Source organism: Callithrix jacchus, chromosome 8 (genome assembly GCF_049354715.1).
Source record: "Callithrix jacchus isolate 240 chromosome 8, calJac240_pri, whole genome shotgun sequence".
Lineage (NCBI taxonomy): Eukaryota > Metazoa > Chordata > Mammalia > Primates > Cebidae > Callithrix > Callithrix jacchus.
Window position 1 is genome coordinate 25,611,963 of NC_133509.1, and position 20,153 is coordinate 25,632,115.

Sequence of the window (20,153 nt, forward strand, 5' to 3'; positions counted from 1 at the left end):
TAATGAAAAGGTCATCATGAAAATAAACATAACTGACAAAATAAGAAATGTCTTCATGATGCCTTCAATCCTCCCGTGCAGAATTCTGGGAAACAATCTACTAGATTGTCGGAGGCTTAGTCTAAGATAAATAAAGCTGGACACTAGCTAACTATGATAAGGACAGAATTTAATCAGTCATAACTATTGCAGTAGGGAAAACTAGTATGAACTGAACTCAACATCGATTCGTACGAAAGTAACAGGGCATTTTGAAAAGGGATGAGGGAATAGGGAGAAAGACAAGCAGCAAGTTTAACAGAATCAGGGAAGTGAGAAATGACAAAGGGTCGGTCAGTGTAGACCGGCTGTGTCTGCTAGCTGCCAATGATCAAAGTTAGGATGCCACCCTCCCACAGAGACTGGGAGATAGAGACTCTAACCTCAGGTGTTGGATGAAACCAAAAAACGGTAAATAATTTGGCAGCCTTGAGTTTTCTCAGACAGGCACTTTAAGAGGGGGTTGGGGCCAGGGTTGCCTTAGTTAGGGGCCCCCAAACCGCTGGGCTGCAGACCGGTACTGGTCTGTGGCCTGTTAGAAACCAAGCAGTGGCATTAGATTCTCACAGGAGCTAGAAGCCTGCCATGAACTGCACGTGCAAGGGATCTAGATTGCATGCTCCTTATAAGCAACTAATGCCTGATGATCTGAGGTGGAACGCTTTCAGCCCCCATTTTTTTTTTTTTTTTTTGAGATGGAGTCTTGCTCTGTTGCCCAGGCTAGTGTGCAGTGGCACACTCTCAGCTCACTGCAACCTCTGCCTCCTGATTTAAACGGTTCTCTTGTCTCAGCCTCCTGAGTAGAAGGGATTACAGGTGGGTGCCACCACACCCGGCTAATTTTTCTATTTTTAGTAGTGATGGAGTTTCACCATGTTGGCCGGGCTGGTCTTGAACTCCTGGCCTCAAATGATCTGCTCACCTTGGTCTCCCAAAGTGCTGGGATTAAAGGTATGAACCCCCACGCCAGGCCTTCATCACAGAATTATTGCCCACCCTTACCACCCTGTCCATGACAAAACGGTCTTCCATGAAACTGGTCTCGGTGCCAAAAAGCCAGGGAACTACTGATCTTAGGGATATGACCTTGAGTTAACAGAAACTGTGCTGCTGTCTGTTCAGTCTTTATAAGCCAAAATTGAAACCTAGTTAAGAAGAGGGCTCAGAGGAGCCTGGCTAGGTTCCATCAAGAAGAGAATCATTATCAGCTTCTTTACCTTAGCCCCCACCCCCAAAAAAGCATCGACATTGTGACTATGTAGCAGGTGTTTCACAAAGTTATGAAGCAGTTACAATGAATATCATCCTCATCACAAGGCTGAGAAAACTAAGGCTCAGAAAGCTGTGGCCAAGTACCACAGCCAGAAGTAGCAGTGCTGGGACGTGAACCTAGGTCTGGGTCTCACTGGCTCCAGGATTCACTGTCATCCAAAGCCCACAGCTCCATTCTGTTTCTAGGCTCTATCTTTGAGCCATCCCTCTCCTGCACATGCGCATTTGATGAATGCCACTGGTCCAGAGCACTGAATCTAGGTAAGTATATGGCACTGGGCAGTGGATCTCAGCTCTGGCTGCACACTGGAACCACCTGGGGAGCTTAAAAAATACTGAGGCCTGGGCCCCACCCCCAGAAGCTCTAAAGTAACAGGTCTGGGGTGCAGCCCACAGGGATTTTTAGAAGATTCCAGGTGATCTCTTTCAGGGGCCAGGTTTGAGACCGACTGTGCTAGGAGCCTTCACAGTTAGCCCATTTGATCCTTACAGAGGCCCTCTGAGAAAGGAAGGCAAGGGCAATGCCCACGTCTGGCTGATGAAGAAAAGTGTTGAGAGGCTAAGGCTCAGATGGTAAGATCTGCTCAAAAGCAAAATTTCTGACCTCCAGCTCTGAGTTCTCTGCCAAGAGGTTCTGCTCTACAAGGCATAATTAAGGAAAAAAAGCCACGTTCCCAGGAACGAGCTGTTGAATTTCTCTTGTACGGTAAGTCATTTCTCGGCCCCACTGAACACATGGAAGAGAGGCAGAACCCAAAACAAGACCAGGGGATCCCAGCAAGGTGAGCGGTGACCTCCTTGCACATGAAGTGTTCCCCTGGCAGAAGCCAACGCGGGGCTGGGGGACAGGGGCCTGCAATTCTGTGATAGCGTTGGGGCCTGTTTTCCACACCCAATTTTCTGCAATGGTCTGTCATCTGGACTCCTCTGCACCCATTGGGAGCTGGGAGCAGCCTAGGAAGTCGATACGCATTCCTATACCCTTCCAGGCAAGCGTCCTGGGCCACCTAGCCCTGTCAGGGTCCAGGCCACGGGATCCCCTGTGCCTAACATTGGGTCCACCAGCCTGGTCCGGCCCTCGTGTTCGCTCACTGATGATTCACTGAGGGGGGGAGCCGGTTTCCCACCCTTGGGAGAAGAGGGGGCGCTGTCCACCCTGGGGAGACTTGGGGGACGTCACTGCTCACTCTTGGGGGACTTAAAGGTTCCTAGTGGTGGGCAGTCGACAGTGTCCACTTCTGGAGCCAGCAGTGACTTCATCTGGAAGGTCTGAGGTTCACCTCAGCCTTGTGGCCATGAGAGGGTAGAGGGCCCCTACCCACTCCAACGCCCTCAAAAATGCAACAATCCGAGGCACACCTTAGGGCGCAGCCTGGCTGTGACCCAACAGAGAACGGCCACACCCCCGGGAGAGGCCGGGTGGGGACCGCAGGGCACAGCTCTCCCAGTCCCACCCTTCGGCGCAGGGCTCCGGTGGACACAGCCCTCCAGGCCGCCCATCCTCCAGCCAGCCGACTCCACGGACCCGCGGAAGGGCAGGGGGGCGGCGTCGGGGCGGCGGGACGGTCGTCGGAGGGCGCCCTCCAGGCGGAAGCCGCCTTCTCCGGCCCCCGCCATGGCCCGGGGCGGCAGTCAGAGCTGGAGCTCCGCGGAGTCGGACGGGCAGCCGGACCGGCAGCCGGAGGAGCAGGCGCCCGAGAAGTCCGGGTGAGCGGCGGGGCCGCGCGTGGCAGGCGTCGGGGGTCTGGGCCGCGAACCCGCCGCGGCGCCGCCGGAACCTCCGCGAAGGTTCTAGGACTTTGTGGCGTCACCGTCTCCTTACGGAAGCTTCCGCCGGCGCCGAATAAAACCCGCCGCGGAGGAGCCGGTGGCTGGAGTGCGGCGGTGCCGGGCGCGGAGGTCGGCCTGGCGCGGGGGGCGGGCGGGGGCCGCGGGCGGCGGCGGCGGTGACCGAGACCGTGACGTGCGGGCGGGCGGGCGGGCGGCGGGGGCGCGGGCCGGGGTCCCGGGGGGGCGTCCGGGGCGCTCTGACAGGCCTCGCCCGCGCGCCCGCAGAGACAAGATGGTGAAGGAGACCCAGTACTATGACATCCTGGGCGTGAAGCCCAGCGCGTCCTCGGAGGAGATCAAGAAGGCCTATCGGAAGCTAGCGCTCAAGTACCACCCGGACAAGAACCCGGATGAGGGCGAGAAGGTGCGGGGGGCGCGGGGCGCGGTTGGGGTCCCTGGGGGCTGAGGGTCACTCCGCCTGGAGCACGGAGGGCGGCGGGGAACCTGAGCCGCGTTTGTTGGGGAGGCCGTCGCCAGGCGCCGCGGGGCCAGGCCGCGGCGGGGGTGGCGCGAGGTCCGGGGCGCGGCACGGTCGGTGGAGGGCGCTTGGCCCGCGGAGGAGGCGTGCGGTGCATGGGCTTCCGGGGGTCTTGGGCCCCTCGCGAGTCCCTGCCGAGCCCCTTCGTTCCTCCATTCGCTCCACAAGTGCTTGGGGAGCTCCTGCCGTGCGCGCCGGACGCGGGCGTGGGGCACGCGCGGGGGCTGAACACAGTTCTCACAGGGTGTGTGGGCTTCCCTGTGGGAGAGGTGGCCAGCAAATCGGGAAACTGAGGTACACACGAACAGGAGTTGTGTACTTGCTGGGGATGACTGGCTCATGCCCTCTGTTGATGCATAAACCCTAGGGATGAGTTCTTCACTCTGAGCCGGTGCCTTGGACATTCCTCTTGAGAATGACGAGCTGGATTTGTTCTGTGCACTACCTCCTACCTGATAAAAGCGCCAGATAGTGAATAATCCCATTTCATTAAACGGGGACATGGACATCTGCATCCTGACATCGGCTTGCGCTCATATTCTGGGTTTTCTGTGACAAGTGACACACAGTTGATCATAAGTACCAATCATAGACTGAAAATGCTCTGCATATTAGGGACTGAAGTTAAGAGCTTTTCCATCCTATTTGCAGAAAGTTTGCCTTTTATCCCTAAAGAGGCTGGTGACCCACCTGAATAGGTGAATCGAAGGATGAGGCATCGTAAAGGAAAGCCTGCTAGCCATCGCATTGCTTCTTTCACTTCTTGCCATTTTCTTCTAAAACTTTGGTTGATCCACGTGGGTCTTGAGAGGTGGGGCCATTAGCAATGACACCTGGGCCACTTTTGAAGTCGCACTGATCACCCTTGTAGCATTTAAGACCTGTGGAAACGACGCTGGAATCAAAATTCCTGTCTGCATTAGTTCTTCCAAGCTGGAGAAAGCTACTTCAGGACGGTTGGCTGAATGGCCACCGTGATGGAATATTTATATTTAGGCACATGGCTGAATGTGGCTGTCACAAGTTTAAAATGCTTTCCTATAAGACCGTTTGTCTGTTACTCACTTGTGTTCCTTCTCATCTATATTTAGATGGCTTACTGTAGCTTTTAAAGGCACTGGCGTTTTACACGGTGCTGGCGATGCATCCACCCGCTCTCTAAATTCATTGTAGTCTGCTTCTGACAGTGTCCTTTAAGGAGAGCTTCTGGCTTCTCACCTCACATTTCAGCAGGCTGGCCAGAAACATGTGGGAAGGCCTTCTGACCCTGCTTTCAGGTCACACCTCAGCACTCCGAGAGGAAGCTCCTGCCTCTGTGCATACCGTTGAGATGAATGTGCTTTTGTTGTTCTGAAACTTTTATTTTTTGAAAATTAGACTTGACCTGTACTACATAGGTGTAGGTTTCACCCTGCCTATACCTGTCTGGGCAGGTTGTCTGGTTTGTTTTAAACTAATATTTATTGGTAGTCAGGCATTTAGTGTCACATAAATGAGGCTCATGACAGTGAGGTCTGGCAGGCCCCTCGCAGCTTGGAGGGAGGGGTTCTGTGATGTGCCCACTGCCAGGGATACTTTCCTCCCCCTGCCTTCACGAATAGGGCTAAAACTCTTTAGTTCTCAGCTAAAACATCTTCCAGGAGGCTGCCTCTGCCTCACAGACTGAACCACAGGCCCAACACACATCCTACTTCAACGGTGATGACTTGTTTGATACTTGTTTTCCCTGCCATAATGTAAGCAGGTAAAACTTACATTTTCCTGTGCCCCCAAGGCCCCCATGGCCACTTATGGGGTGAGCGTCTAGCTGTGCAGGGTAAGCGCTAAAATGTTTGTTGGCTGGCTCAGTAAATGCATTTAAAAAATTGTGTGTAGAAGGAGGAGAGGGCCCTATAAAGGCATAAATTGGAAGGGAAATTGCAGTGAAGTGGATATTGGAAAGAGAGTGGCAATTTCGATTGGAAATCAAAGGGGATGAGGAGGCTAGAGACACAATTTACGGAAACTCTGCTGTAAAGTTCCCCAGAGAGAGCTCATTCATTCATTCATTCATTCATTCAACAAATATCTCCTCTTCTGGTCCCTACTGTGTGCTGGGTGCATGGTGCAGGCCTTTTGTGAGTGTGTATGTAAGTCTGTCTGTAGTTTTTGTCCACTTCATCACAGGTAGAACCTTTACATTTTTTTCCCCTAAGTTTGTCACTGTATTATTAATGTCTCTTCAAAAATAGACTATGCCAGTTCTTTCCCCCTTGCCCTGGCACAACTGAGAAGGCTGTTGAGGTGCTGGTCTTTGTTTTCTGCCCTGTTGTCCCGTGTTGCTAAGCATTGGGGCAGCCTGAGTTTGTCGGGCACTCCTTGTGGAGTCTGTACTTATCTGCGGCTTGTTTTTTTTGCAAGATGCATGGGTGGTAGGTAGTGGGTCAACAAAATAGTCCCTTTCAGGGGCAGTGATGTGGGGTATATTGTTGGCTAGTATCCTGTTGAGATGAGTTTGGTCTTTGGGTCAATTTCATTGTAACTTTTAGTTTGAATAATAGATTTTCAAGTTCAAAAATCAAAAGATAGCAAACTGCGCAGGAAATTTTAGAACACAGAGGGAAACCTACCAAGTACACATTATCCTAACCACTCTGTGCTTCTTTGCAAGGTTTCCCCAGGATGATCACACATGGCCATCCTGATTATGTAGACTTCTTATTTTCTTTTAAATATTAAAAGTACTTATGACATTTTATTATAAATACTTTTTCAAGTTGTTATGTAGTCTTCAAAGCCACTTTCCCCTCAACTGTATAATAATCTGATTAAGGTTCTATGGCAAATGATCACGGTCTGAAAGGCAAGCTGGTCATAGCATTCATCTCCAACTGGGAGAAGGGGGTCCAGGCTGGGAGCTGAATTAGACTTTGGAGTGCTGGGACCCTAGAGAGTGGACTTCCTACCAGTAGTGGGAACCCCCATCCCATGTGAGATCTGGCCTCTGACTGAATATCTCAAGCAACTGGGCACTCTTTTTCCATTCTTAGGTAATTCTATGAAGTCTAAATGTCATGTGAGTATCCAGGGTATTTGGTGTTTCCAGTGGACATTCCCCTGAAGCTTATTTACTTAGTCCTGGGCTGCAGATAGGCGCAGAAACTCTCTAGGGCAGCCTGGCCTGGTTGCTTTCTGATCCATACCAGGCACCCGATCCTTACATTGCACCTCAGGTTTTCTGCTGAGGAAAGGGGTAAAAGTGAATGGTACTTAATTCTTGGCAGAAATGGTATGAGAACTAACGTATCAGAAGATCTAGCTGCCTGATCTATGATGCTGATGTCTTTTTAAGACTTAATTTTCTAAATTGTACAGTTTTTAGCTCTTATTTTTTAGCTATTATTAGTAGTAGTTAATTATTAGATTTCAGTCAGGGATCTGTAGAACAAGGGAATTCATACCTCAAGTTCCCTTGTTTTCTCTCTCAAAGTCCTTACTTAAGGGAACTTTTTTTCCCATGTATGTTTTGTGGAGCCAGCTGTATTATAGGATCTGTGTATCTATGTGTTCATATATGTCTCTCAGGCTAAACTGTAGCCTCCCGAGGGCCAAGACCTATCTCATTTATTTATTTCTGAGTCCCAGAATCAAGCTATTTGTCTAACACGTACTTGCCAAGTGCCTTCTACATGCCAGGCATGGTTCCAGGCTCAGGTAGACAGCAGTGGACACAGCCTCCCATCTTCATGGAGCTTATGTTGCAGTGGGGGCTATAGCATAAGCGGTAGATGATGCAGCATGTTAGAAGGTGGTTAATGGTGTGGAGAAAAACGCTGGAGCTGGATCACTGGGAGGAGTCCCTGAGAAGGTGGTCTGTGAGCTAAGGCTGGAAAGAGGTGAGTGGGGAGGCTGCACCAGGCTGCAGAGTGGAGGAACAGCAGGGAGCCTGGTGAAGCCGGCACAAAGGAGAGGAAAGCAGAGAGGTGCGAGCTTGGGCTTCTAGATGAAAGTCAGGACAGGCTTTTACTCCCAGTGACGTGGGCCGCCTTGTAGAGATTTGAGTGGCGGATTGACATACTTGGTAGACTCAGATGGAGAACACTGAAAGCTGAGGTGAGGAGGGAATGTGGGAAACCAGGGAGGACACCACTGCAGTGGCCCAGACCTGAGATGCTGCCTTCAACCAGGGCGGATGTGGTGTGGTGAGAAGGAGTGGGTCTTGCATGTTTTAGCATTCTGATTTTATTATCAAAATTTCCATATACCTGCAGTAAACGTGAGTGGTACAGTGAATCCCTGTGTATTCTTCACACAGCTTTACCACTTGTAAGTAAGTTGTCACGTTTGTCTTATCTATTATTATTTATTTGCTAAAGGTTTGGGGAGGAAGCTACCTATATCACAGCCTTTCAGCCCTAAACGCTGCGTGTTTCTCTTAGGCGCAAGGGCATCGTTTTGTGTAACCATAGTGCAGTTATCAAATTCAAGAAGTTTAACATTGGAACAAAGATTCACATTTCTCTTGTCATTCTGATAATCTCCTTTGTAGACTTTTTTTCCCCCAATGTAGGATCTGATCCAGGATCACACATTGTATTCAGTTTTCCTATCTTTTAGTTGTGTAGCGTCTCCCAGTTTGGGTTTTCTGATTCTTTTCTTACAAATGGGTTCCAGTGGTAACTTTTTGGCAGAAGGTTACACATGGGATATTGTCTTAGGGTACTGGAAATGCAAATGTGGAGGTAGTGTCAGAAGATTTGTTGACAGGTGAGATTAGCGTTGCCAGTAACTGTGATATGGGGCAGCCTATGGGCGGGGGGCTTTCGGGGAGGGTCAGGAGTATAGGTTTGTATACAATGTCTGGCACCTGCTTAGGTCTCACAGATGCCTGTAGTTGGATTTCATGCTAGTAAACTAGTGAAATGATTCCCAGGAGGAGGTGAGCCAGTGGTAGTACCTGGAGTCCTGGCTTTATCTGGTAATAGACTCAGTCCTGGCACTGTCTCATGGTGTCCTAGCTGGACTTGATTTCCTGTCTGGTGCAGTCGGATTAGGGAGAAACTTTTCCTGTCTCCTGCCTTCTCTCCCTTATTCTTGTCGTGTTCCTACCACCAGTTCCTTAATATGTTCGCCCTGTGTTTCCCACTTTACCACAAGAGTGAATAGGTGGGCAAGTCAGGTTCCAGGGAGAGGATGTATAGACTGGCTGGTCCGAGGGGTTGGGGGAAGAATACCTCTGTTTCTTTGGGTTTACTTAACAAAACAACTGAAACCTTTCTCTTTTTAAAAATCTCTGTCTCTCTCTTTTTCTTTTAAAGTTTAAACTCATATCCCAGGCATATGAAGTGCTTTCCGATCCAAAGAAAAGGGATATTTATGACCAAGGTGGAGAACAGGCAATTAAAGAAGGAGGCTCAGGCAGCCCCGGCTTCTCTTCACCCATGGACATCTTCGACATGTTCTTTGGTGGTGGAGGACGGATGGCTAGAGAGAGAAGAGGTAAATGCTTCTAAAGAAACAGAAATGTTGTATGGTTTCCAGAAGTGAACGTGTTGTTGGCATCGGGATAGATCGTGCTTTAAAAGGATACGATTGGGCCAGGCACGGTGGTTCATGGCTGTAATCTCAGCACTTTGGGAGGCCAAGGGGGAGGATCACTTTAGGCCAGGATTTCAAGACCAACCGGGGCCACATAGTGAGAACCCCGTTTCAAAAAAATAAAAATTAAAAAATTAGCCAGGCATGGTGACTTATTCCTGTCGTCTCAGCTACTTCTTGAGAGGCTGAGGTGGGAGGATGACCTGAGCCCAGGAAGTCAAGGCTGCAGTGAATGCTCCAGCCTCCATGACAGGTGAGACCCTGTCTCAAAAAAAAAAAAAAAAAAAGTACTATTGCCATGTTTTGGGGTCATTAACTTTAAAGAGTTGATCACTTGTCTAGTGCCCAGGCTACCTGGAAACTCTTGGTATATTTAGTAATTATCTGACACCCTCCAAATACCGTATGAAGGAGCAAATGGAGTGGGGGATAGAAGAGAGAAAGGTCAAGTTCATCATGCCTTCTTTTCCTCTGTTGTTGGGGTCAGGCCCCAGAGTGTCCTGAGGGATGTATGTGGTGCCTCCTGCGGTTGTCAGGGGTCCTTTGCCGAGAGTGCTCCTCTCCCCTCCTGCCCCACCCGCCCCCGTCATTTGTGGCCCTCCACTTCCCCTGACCTGGGCCAGGGCTGCAGGCTCTCTAATTCTAGGTGGGTGCTCTTGTCATGTGCAGTGTGGCCTCATTTCCCAGCCTGCTCAGGGGATTTACCTCTTTAAGTTTTGAAATCTTTGTAAAGACCTGCATTTCTTTTCAGAATGCATGATGAGTAGTACCAGCTTTATCCCAGGAGGTGAATGAGGAGCCCAGCCCTTAGCTAGATGGCCCCAGGCCACTGCTTTGACTTCTGGGGTTTGCTCTTCCTGATTTTCTGCATCTCACCTTCTGCCAGGCTACGGGCTGCCACCTCCATTGTTCGTAGTTGCTAATAGACTGGCTCCCATTCTCCCGATCTAGTTTACTGTTGTCCGGCTGCTTTGGACCTTGAACCCGGAAAGGTAGCCAAGCTTATTACAATTCTGGATACAGTCAGAAGAAATGAGCTCTGCCTGGGGGTTCAAGAAGTGTGGTTTTGGTTATTGAGAGGTCCCTGGATAAATGAAGAAGTACTTGTTATCACATCATAATTGCCTTTGAGCTTTGAAAAGCTTGGGCGTCAATTCTGTGAACACAGACTGCTGAAAATCACAAAGTGTTTATTAGGGAAAAATCCTTCCCCTGTCCTTTGAGCATATTGCCTGCTCATATAATTGATGGTGTAGGTGTGATTAAAACCTTGGATATTCTCTTGTCCAGCTCCGTCTTGAGATGAAAAACTTCACGCCCTTAATTAAGTCATCTCTCACAGTTGGCAGCCAGTAAACCAGGACAGCTTGTCTCAGTGACTGCAGGAGCTCCACAGGCAGCAGGGAGGGTCTTGATGCTGTCAGTCCTGATAGGCTGGCAGGCACTGGCACACACCCTGCCCTGAGGACTAGACACCCACTGTCCTGAGTGCAGAAGCAAGATGTTGGCAGAGGAGAGAATTCCCATTTGGCTGCCGGTTACAGTAGGGCTCAGAAAATAAAGTGCTTTATGTTCCAAGGAGGAGTTTCAGTGAAAGATCCAGAGACTTCGGCTGTCACATATTCATGTATAGAAAGGACTCCTTTCATGGGGAAACTTAACCAGCTTCATGGGCTAATACTGCCTTCCGTTTCTCAATTAGTGCTCCCCCTGTCCACTCACTTGTTCTCAGAAAGTAAAGGTGGAAAGTGTTTTTGTTGGCCTCTATAAATGACTGAGTAATAAGCTCATAGCTAGAGAGGGTATTAGTTCTTGTTATTGGCTGAGGGCCAGAAGGATGGGCTGGGGTAATAGAAGCATTGCTCTCCGCAGGGGAGGGAACGCAGGACCCAGCCACAGCCTTGAGTCTCTGGAGACTTCATACAACTAAGGGTCATCTGGGTGGTATTTCATACAGTGCTATATTTAATTCATTATCACTAATTTTTTTTCTCCCTTGGTAAGGCAAGAATGTTGTACACCAGTTATCTGTAACTCTTGAAGATTTATATAATGGAGTCACGAAGAAATTGGCCCTCCAGAAAAATGTAATTTGTGAGAAATGTGAAGGTAAAAATTAATTTTTGACTAAACCTCGCAGTCCTGATCCCTTAGATTCAGAAGCAATGCTTGTTTTATAGTTTAGAAAAAAATAAGTTATCTTTTTTCCAATGCAAGGGTCAAGCAGAGATGGCAACCAGGTGGCCTGAGCGCTTTGCCTGAAGGAATGTTTTCTTTGGACTGTACCTCTATTTGACATGTTGACAATTATTTTTAAAAATTAAAAAGCAGGCAGTCGACCTGAGCTAGGGGTTGGCAGACTTTTTCTGTAAAGCGCCAGATTTTAGGCTTTCCGGTCTGTGGAGTCTTTCGTGATATTCACTCTACCATTGTAGTCTATGGATGAATGGACGTGCCCGTGTTCCCGTAAGGCTTTATTTACAAAACCAAGCAGTCTGGCCATGGCTTACTGACCCCTGACCTAAACGTATATGTAATTATTGTAACTTTTAAAAATCTAGGTTTTCAAGAAAAGCCATGCCTGGTACCCCCAGCCTCTCACGTCCCTCAGAGGGAACTGGCTGAGCTGTGTAGCTGCCGCTGTTGACAGAGCTTGTGCCCTCTAGATCTCCACAGCCCCAGCGTCCTCATTCATCTGTGGGCTTATGGGGATTCCACCAGGGGTAGAAGAAAACACATGTGACGAAGCTAACGTCATAAATTTGGATTGGTACAGCCCAAATCACAAACATTTGAGGTCACCTGTTAACATCTGGATGTTATCTGCATGGCCGGATTCCTCCAGACTCTTCTGCATTGTTTTTTATGATTGTAAATAGAATTCTAAGCCCAGCGCCCAATTCGAGGGTTCCCTACCCTTCTGCTGTGTCACCCAGTAGGGACACTGGTAAGGGAAGAGCACGAGCCTCATTCCTGCCTCCCCCAACCCTGCAGGTGTTGGCGGGAAGAAGGGCTCGGTGGAGAAGTGCCCGCAGTGCAAGGGGCGGGGGATGCAGGTCCACATCCAGCAGATCGGGCCAGGCATGGTGCAGCAGATCCAGACCGTGTGCGTCGAGTGCAAGGGCCAGGGCGAGCGCATCAACCCCAAGGACCGCTGCGAGAGCTGCCACGGTGCCAAGGTGATCCGTGAGAAGAAGATTATCGAGGTACATGTTGAAAAAGGTGAGGCTGCGCTGAGCTGGTGCTCCACACTGCCTGAAAATGCTATCCGGGTGCTAACTGTGGGAATCACAGGCTAGGTGTCAGGGAAGCGAGCTGTTTCACAGCATGCACTGGGTGTGCCAGGAATTCTTCCTGTTTCCCAGTCATCATCTCTTGATCCTTCCTGGCCTTGTTTCCCTTCCATGTCGCCGGCCAAAGTTCCCTTGCTGAGGTTTACTTCCCTATGCTCACAGACCGCCTCTTTAGGAGGTTTTCTGATGCTCTGAAAGTCTTACTTGGCCGTGGCATTGGTTAGCTGCCAGCTCCTGACATTCTCAGGCCACTCCTTTAGAATCTTTCAGAGTGTCTTCCTGATCACATCCATGCTCATTGCACATAAGGGCTTGTGTAAGTGTTTGTGGCTTCATGTTCCCTTTCTCCACATTTCCCCTTCTGCTGCACCAGCTTCCCCCAACACAGCACCTGCCCCTCCATTCATTTTGCCCGATGCCATCATTTTAAGGCCTTTTTCCATTTCAGCTGTCCTGCAAGTATTCCCTGATGATTCTGTGGCTTTCCATTCCAGTGAATATATCCTAGATCAGAGATGAGACCAAAAGTAAAAGAATCAGCACTCAGACACGGGTGTTATTAAAGGACTTGCTGTTTGAACATGCCTGAACCCTGTGTCTTGAGTGTGCACGCTGACTTATTAGAAGAGGACAGGGCTGGCTGACCTGTCCCCATCATGCACCATGTACACCAGGAAGTGGGCGGTGACCCTGTGTTGGCAGTGTTGCATCACAGGGGCAGGGCAGGGAGTGCTGTGTAAACCTGGCGTGTGGAGCCACAGCCGCCCTCTCCCTGTGCATGCTGGGCTTGGCCCCATGTTTGTCAAGGGAAGCGGGACCTCTTTTCTCATTGGCCATCCTAGCCACCCCTCCCTGCCTTGTGCCAGGGTGAGGTTGGGAGGCTTGATGAATGAAGACACTTGAAGGACTCTGGTCCTTCTTCAGAAGCTTTAAGGAAGCATGGTTTGTATGAGAAGTGGCTAATCACAAAGGGATGATGTCTCATAGGTATGAAAGATGGGCAAAAGATACTATTTCATGGAGAAGGAGATCAGGAGCCTGAGCTGGAGCCTGGTGATGTCATAATTGTGCTTGATCAGAAGGATCATAGTGTCTTTCAGAGGCGAGGCCATGACTTGATCATGAAAATGAAAATTCAGCTTTCTGAAGCTCTTTGTGGCTTCAAGAAGACGTTAAAAACATTGGACGATCGAATTCTTGTTATCACATCCAAATCAGGTAATGTTTCAGATGTATTTTTCCATTGAAGTTCTGTATGTTGGGCCTAATAATTCTGGCAAATTAGTCTGATTTTTTTATTGCTTTATAATATTTTACATGTTGATGGGGTCCATGTGACACTTTGCCCCATGCATAGAATGGCTAATCACCAAGCCAGGTGTTTAGGGCATCCATCGCCTTGAGTATTTGTTATCTCTTTGTGTTAGAAATAGCTCGCCTGATTTCACATTTAAGGTCAAATTCTGTTACACAAGTTAGTATGACATGATTGTCTAAATTTAAAGTTATCCCTGATGACTCTGGATAATTTATAACTTTTATATTCTCCTAGAAAAAAGATTCCTTTGGAGGGAATAGCCTCAAATAAGTATCTTGGGGATCTGAAATTTTAGCTGAAATCTGCCAATTAAACTTGTTTTAAAAATTTTACTTTTGTATAAGAAAACAGTTCAATAGGTGGTGTTTTTCTGTCACATGGTGATTTGTACTGATTCATCCACATGTTCCTGTAGCCTCTGTTGTTCGTTACACGAGTTACATTTTAAAATAGAATTTTCCTGTAAAAAAGACTTTGCCTACCAGCTTATCCTTGGAGGTTTCCACAGGAATTGCTGGTCTGCACACACCCATGGGAGCCAGAGGGAGATGCCTCTGGGCCGAAGGGTTCCTGAGGGCCCCAGTCAGCCTTCTACCTCCCTGTAGACGCCAGGACACTCATCTCCCAGGAGGGTTGGTGTTCACTGCAGTTGAGGGTCTGCGTGGGCACCAGAGCACCTGCCTAGAAGGGGCAGAGAAGGGAGAGAGGCCAGGCCAGGACCTTGACTCGAAGCTGCTTCTAGGTAGCACTAAGTTCAGCTGTGCATAGCAAAGAACATCTGGATGGGTGTGCTGCAGCTGCCCACCCAAGCAGCCTGGGCCCCAGCACCAGCCATTTGCAGTGTTGCTGCAGTCCCCTCATTGGCCCTGGGGCTGGGAATACCTTTTCCTGTGGCCATTTGAGGTTTGGGGCAAAGGGGTAGTAGTTTCAGGGCAGGCAGGGAGGTAACCGGCTGATAAGCCTGTGCCCAGGGCAGTGGCAGCAGGAGATAAGACTCAAGTCCAGTGGGGTGACTGAGGCCTGGGCTTCTGCTCCCTCCATGTCCCCTCCCACTTCCCTTCCTTGCCTGCTTTCCTCTTCCCAGCCTCTCTCTCTCTCTTTCCTCTTGGATTCGTTGAGGGCCCTCTTTTCCTGGGGATAATAGCAAGTGGAATTGTATATCCAAGCCTTAATCAGTTTGTGGGGTTTAAAAAAAGCTTATTTGGAAACAATTTCAAGCTTACAAAAAGTTGTAAATATAAAAATAGTCCGGGGCCCGCCAGTATAGGATTTGTCTGATGTTAACATTTTACCCCATTCAGTTTGTCATTTGCTCTGTTTTTATTGATTTTTAAAATGTATTTATTTAGTTTTTGAGATAGGGGTCTCGCTGTGCTGCCCAGCCTGGAGTGCAGTGGTGGGATCTCAGCTCACTGCAACCTCCACCTCCTCCTCCCAGGTAGCTGGGACTACAACCATGTGCCACCATTTTTGGTGCCATAATTTTTGTGGCATTTCGTCATGTTGCCCAGATTTGTGTGTGTTTTTATACATATACTTAATCAAGGATTGGGGTAAGCGCTGCAGTGTAATGCGAAATTTGTATGAAAATTAAAACACCTTCCCTTAGGCTTCCGTAGACCTCCCAAGGCACCTACTTCCTCCCTGCCCTTGAGGAGGAGGAGTTTGAGGGTCACAGTTGAAGGACAGCCCCGGACCACTGGTTGTGAGTGGGTAGGTGCCTGACACCCTGGCACTGTGTCCAGGACGCCTTTACATGGCCACAGCCCAGATCCTTGCCCTCCTGAGCTGCGGCTGGCAACCTCTGTGTGTAACTCTTTGGAAAAGCCCATCCTGCCCAGGGGTGGACTGTTTGAGGTCTTGGGCCCCACTGAAGGCATTCCTTGCTGCCTCAGTGGCCCCAGCCCAGGGAACCGGGAGCCAAATGGAGTGAGGATAGTCGGGGAAAAAGCCCCAGAGGGGAGGAAGTGGCAAATCCCAAGAAACCTGTTTCCTTCTTTGTTATGAGAAGGAGTGAAGCATCCAGAAAACCTGCCACTGGAGAGTTCTCTGGGGATTCTTTTGTCCTTGTTTTATTTTTGCTTTTACTTTGTTCTCTTTTGTTTTTTTTTGCACCTCTCCTTTTTTCCTCGCGCCTCTTGTGCTGGCTTATTTCTTCTTTCTCCGTTTCTCTTCTCCCTCTTCCTCCTCTCTTCTGCTGTTGAAATGCCTTCTTCCCCAGAGCCCTTTAGCCTGTTTTGAGCATTGCTGAGGATTGGATTAATTAAAAAGCGATTTTGGAGCCACACAAGGATTTGATGCCCCAGCCTGCGGCAGGTGTTTACCTGCTGGGGGAGCCTAACTCGAGGTCTTCTTCCTTCTCTTACCTGGAGTTTTCCACACCTGGTCATTTTCCCAGCTCCCGGCAAGCTGGAAGCACACGCATGGAGAGCAGGGCTTGAGAGCAGCAAGAAGCGACACCTGATAGGAACAGGGAAACAGAAAAGCCCACCATGTGTCGCTTAATGAGGGGGACACGTTCTGAGAAATGCATTGTTCGGCGATGTGGTGTCAGCATCATAGAGCGCACCTGAGGCTGTGTGGCATAGCTTGTTGCTCCTGGGCTAAAACCTGCGAAGCAGGTTGCTGTATTGAATACTGTGGGCAGCTGTAATATGATGCTGTATGTGGGTATCTGAACACAGAAAGGGTGCAGTAAAAATTTGGTGTAATCTTATGCAAGCATCTTCATAAATGCAGTCTGTTGTTGACTGAAAGGTCACTATGCTGTACATGACTGTATTTCAAAATAAATAAATAAATAAACAAGAACACAAAAAGTCAGCAACCCGGAGCAGTTTAGCTAAGGGGCTGCCGTCCCGCACAGTCAGTAGGCTCTGAAGGCCATGTGCGCCACAGCCCTGCCCATGAGTGACTATCAGGGATAGTCACTGGCTTACTTTAAAGATTTCCTCTTGGAGAGAGAGTTCACTTTCTAGACAGTCCAGGTGGGAGTGGACTGCTGAATAAATTCGTGTTTAGATTCCTCTCCACCCTCTCCCCCATTTTTTCTGAGCATTTCTTTCTGTCTCTGTCCATTTTCATCGCTGAGCTGAAGGGCATACTTTATCAGAAACTTTTTTGTCCCTTTCCTTGGCCATGCTTGGAGGGAAGTCAGTTTTGGACTTGGGGTCTGAACATCCCTGTGCCTTCCAAAGTCACATAGCCCTAAGACCCAGTGGGTGCCAGCAGGGAGGGTGACTCCGGCTCAGCAGCATGTGTGGAAGTTCAATGTGAGCAGGAAGGAGGCTGCCGGTGGCCAAGCCTCCTAGTCAGCTCCCTGTTAAGGAACCTGGGTGTCACCTGCAGGTGGCCAGGAACCAGTTTTTATGCCAGGCAGGGGACTGGTTGGATTCTGTGGAGGCTTCTGCCTGTGAGGAGCACTCCGGTCCCCCTCATGGTAGGGACACCTGTCACCCCACGAAGGGGCAGGCTGATGGGTGTTGATCCCATTTTACACAGACTTGGGTGTCATAACTTCTAGGTCACTTGTTTTAAACCTACCTGAGATGGTGGCTGCAGCATGCTGACCTCTTGACACACTGCTGGAGCCCAGAGCATGGACCAGAGAGTCACAACCCGAGCCCCTCCCAAAGGCAGTACCTGACAAGGACACCTGGGATTGGGGCCAACTTTCCAGTCAGATGCCGTGCTGCCTTTGCCCAGTGCCACGGGTTGCTAGGGACTGCCTCGGGCTCCCCGTGAGGGTGAGTGGCCTCTGCAGGCCCCTCTGCCCTCCTGCTTGATAACACCCTTCCTCTGGCAGGTGAGGTGGTAAAGCACGGGGACCTGAAATGTGTGCGCGATGAAGGGATGCCCATCTACAAAGCACCCCTGGAGAAAGGGATTCTCATCATACAGTTTCTAGTAAGTTCACTCTGTTTCATTGTCATGGACATACGATTAAATGCCTTAATAGGAAGGGGAAAAAACAGCTACCTTTCTTTTCCACCTCACCCTTCACAGGTAATCTTTCCTGAAAAACACTGGCTTTCCCTGGAAAAGCTTCCTCAGCTGGAAGCTTTACTCCCGCCTCGACAGAAAGTGAGGATTACAGATGACATGGATCAGGTGGAGCTGAAGGAGTTTAGTCCCAGTGAGCAGAACTGGCGCCAGCACAGGGAGGCCTACGAGGAGGACGAGGACGGGCCCCGGGCTGGAGTGCAGTGTCAGACAGCGTGACGTGGCGGGGCAGTGCAGCCCTGCTGGACTCACACAGGATATAAAGTTGGCACGATGAAAATGGCATCGCTTTAATGGCCTCGTGTTTGGGGTGTCCTGTGTATGTGTTCAGCATTCTCAATTGCTGAGTGTCTTTTCAGTTTTTCTTTTTGCTGTAACTTAAGTTACAGCTTAATTTATATTTAAATGTTTTAAGTGTAAATCACCTCTAGTCTGCATATGTTCATTTCTATTTTCAGGATGTACTTTTGAGATGTCAGTGATTGCACCAACACTTTGTGCTTCTAGTGGCTTTGCCATAATTCAATGTCACCAATAAAGCACAGCGCAGTTAGCAGCTCAGCTCCCTAGCAAACCCCGAGGCACAAAGTGGGTGTCCTGGCCCATCTCTAGGTCTGTGGTTTCTCCTCCCTCCCTTGGCAGATTTATTGAGGGCATGATCTCAGGGCTGCTAAGATAACATTTCTGAGGATTCTAGATGATCCTCTAGAAGAATAAAAGCACATCTGTGGATCCATCATGGCTGCATGTGCCTGGTTAACAGGGCCAACTTGGTTCCACTGTTCTGTGCCCTACAGTGGATGGAATGTGTGTCTGGTCATCTCTTGGAAGTTTTCTGAACCTTCCAAGCTCTGTGGTGAGGACAAACCAGTGTTTGGAATCATGCTGATACAACTGTTTTTCTGTGACCCTCACGCCTTGTTCTTCGTGGTTTAAATGATTTTCTGTTGACAACTTTTGCAATGCTCTCCCACCAAAGTGCTTCTTGTAAAGAAAACTAAATCCTTCTGTGTCCCTGGCAGCCCCAATGCAGCCCCAGAAGCCGAGGGAAAATGCTGCTGCTGTGGCCCATGGCACAGCCAGCTTCTCACCAGTAATCCTGGGTGACTTGAGGGTCTGCAAAGACATAGAACTCCCAGTATTTTCCACCTCATTCTCCCAGACTCAGCTCCCTTCCAAAGGATTGTTCCTCCCATTGTACAGCCATATTACAAAGGGCTTCCTGCTCAAGGGATGTTTTGGTGAGAACTGCACTGAGTTCCACTGTGGACTACAGTTTGTATGGACTACTACTGTAAATTATAGCTTGTGAGGAGGGATATTAGTCATTATTTTATTCCTGACAGGTAGACTACAATTTGAACTATGGTTACCTCAGTCTTTAGCCATTACTGCTAATTTCTTGCCTCCGAGACACGGAAAACTTCTGAGCTGCTGGGTTAAAGAGGAGGTCACCTGTCAGATCTACCCTTATTTGGTTACATGGCACCTGAGAGTTTGACTCAGACCAGGGCCCTTCCTTAGTAGGGTTAAAGGGCAGATCATACCATGCAGGTAGAGTGAACCAGCTGGATGGACCAGGTTCCTGCAGAACATTGCCAGCTAGTGGGGCATAATTAGCTCAAAGTATAGAAACAGCCCACCTGTGCCCACTTTGACCATTGGTCAAGATAGATATAAAACCACTTCTTCCAACTAAGCCTATGTGAAATCAGTTTATAAGTGGACCACACTCCAGGGTGTTGTTTCTGTGCTGTGACTTCCTAATAAATTCTTGCTAAAGAACTGCTGTTTAGTTAGTGATGGAGCAAAATTACTTTCAGCTCCTTGTCATGTAAGAGGAATTTGGAGGATGTTGCTTAAAATTTTATTCCACCTGTACATTTGTCACTTTAAAATTAAAATTGAGCTGATATGAGAGACAAGTGGCTTTGCTTTTTCATTTTTTTGAGAGCTCCAATGAAGTGTTACGTGCCAGCTTGCCGCTCATTGGTTAATATAATGGAACGAAGTTTCTACCCTCATGGAGCTTTATTTTGGGGGTGGAGGTGAATGCAAACAAAAAGTGGTAACTGCTGTGAAGAACAAGAGGAATGGGGACAAGCAGAAGGGAATGGGGACAAGCAGAAGGGAATGGGGAAGAAGGTCTTATGAGGAGCTAGCATCTGGGCGGCTACTGGGATTAAGTGGGGGAACAGACCTCCGAAGGTCTTGGGGGAAAATGTTCTGGGCAGAGGAAATGGCGAGGACAATGTGGTTCCAGGAGGGTGGGCAAGGCACGCAGGAGGGAGAAGTGGGGGCTATGCTAAAGAGAGTGAGCTTCATTCTGAGGGCAGTGAGTGGG

At 49.1% G+C, this 20,153-nt stretch overlaps 1 protein-coding gene across 2 annotated transcripts; it reads left to right on the forward strand.

Moving 5' to 3' along the window:
* Nucleotides 1-2,757: 2,757 nt before the first annotated feature.
* Nucleotides 2,758-19,729, forward strand: DNAJA4 (DnaJ heat shock protein family (Hsp40) member A4). 2 transcript variants are annotated; one of them, XM_035259384.3, is made up of 8 exons: nucleotides 2,758-3,018; nucleotides 3,367-3,505; nucleotides 8,917-9,097; nucleotides 11,201-11,305; nucleotides 12,191-12,418; nucleotides 13,477-13,707; nucleotides 17,613-17,713; nucleotides 17,813-19,729. In XM_035259384.3, exons 1-8 carry the CDS (start codon nucleotides 2,927-2,929, stop codon nucleotides 18,026-18,028), a joined length of 1,293 nt encoding a protein of 430 aa, XP_035115275.1. In that variant the 5' UTR covers nucleotides 2,758-2,926; the 3' UTR covers nucleotides 18,029-19,729. The 2 variants fall into 2 exon arrangements, with proteins under 2 accessions (XP_035115275.1, XP_035115276.1); XM_035259385.3 differs by lacking the exon at nucleotides 2,758-3,018 and adding an exon at nucleotides 3,185-3,210.
* The last annotated feature ends 424 nt before the right edge of the window (nucleotides 19,730-20,153 follow it).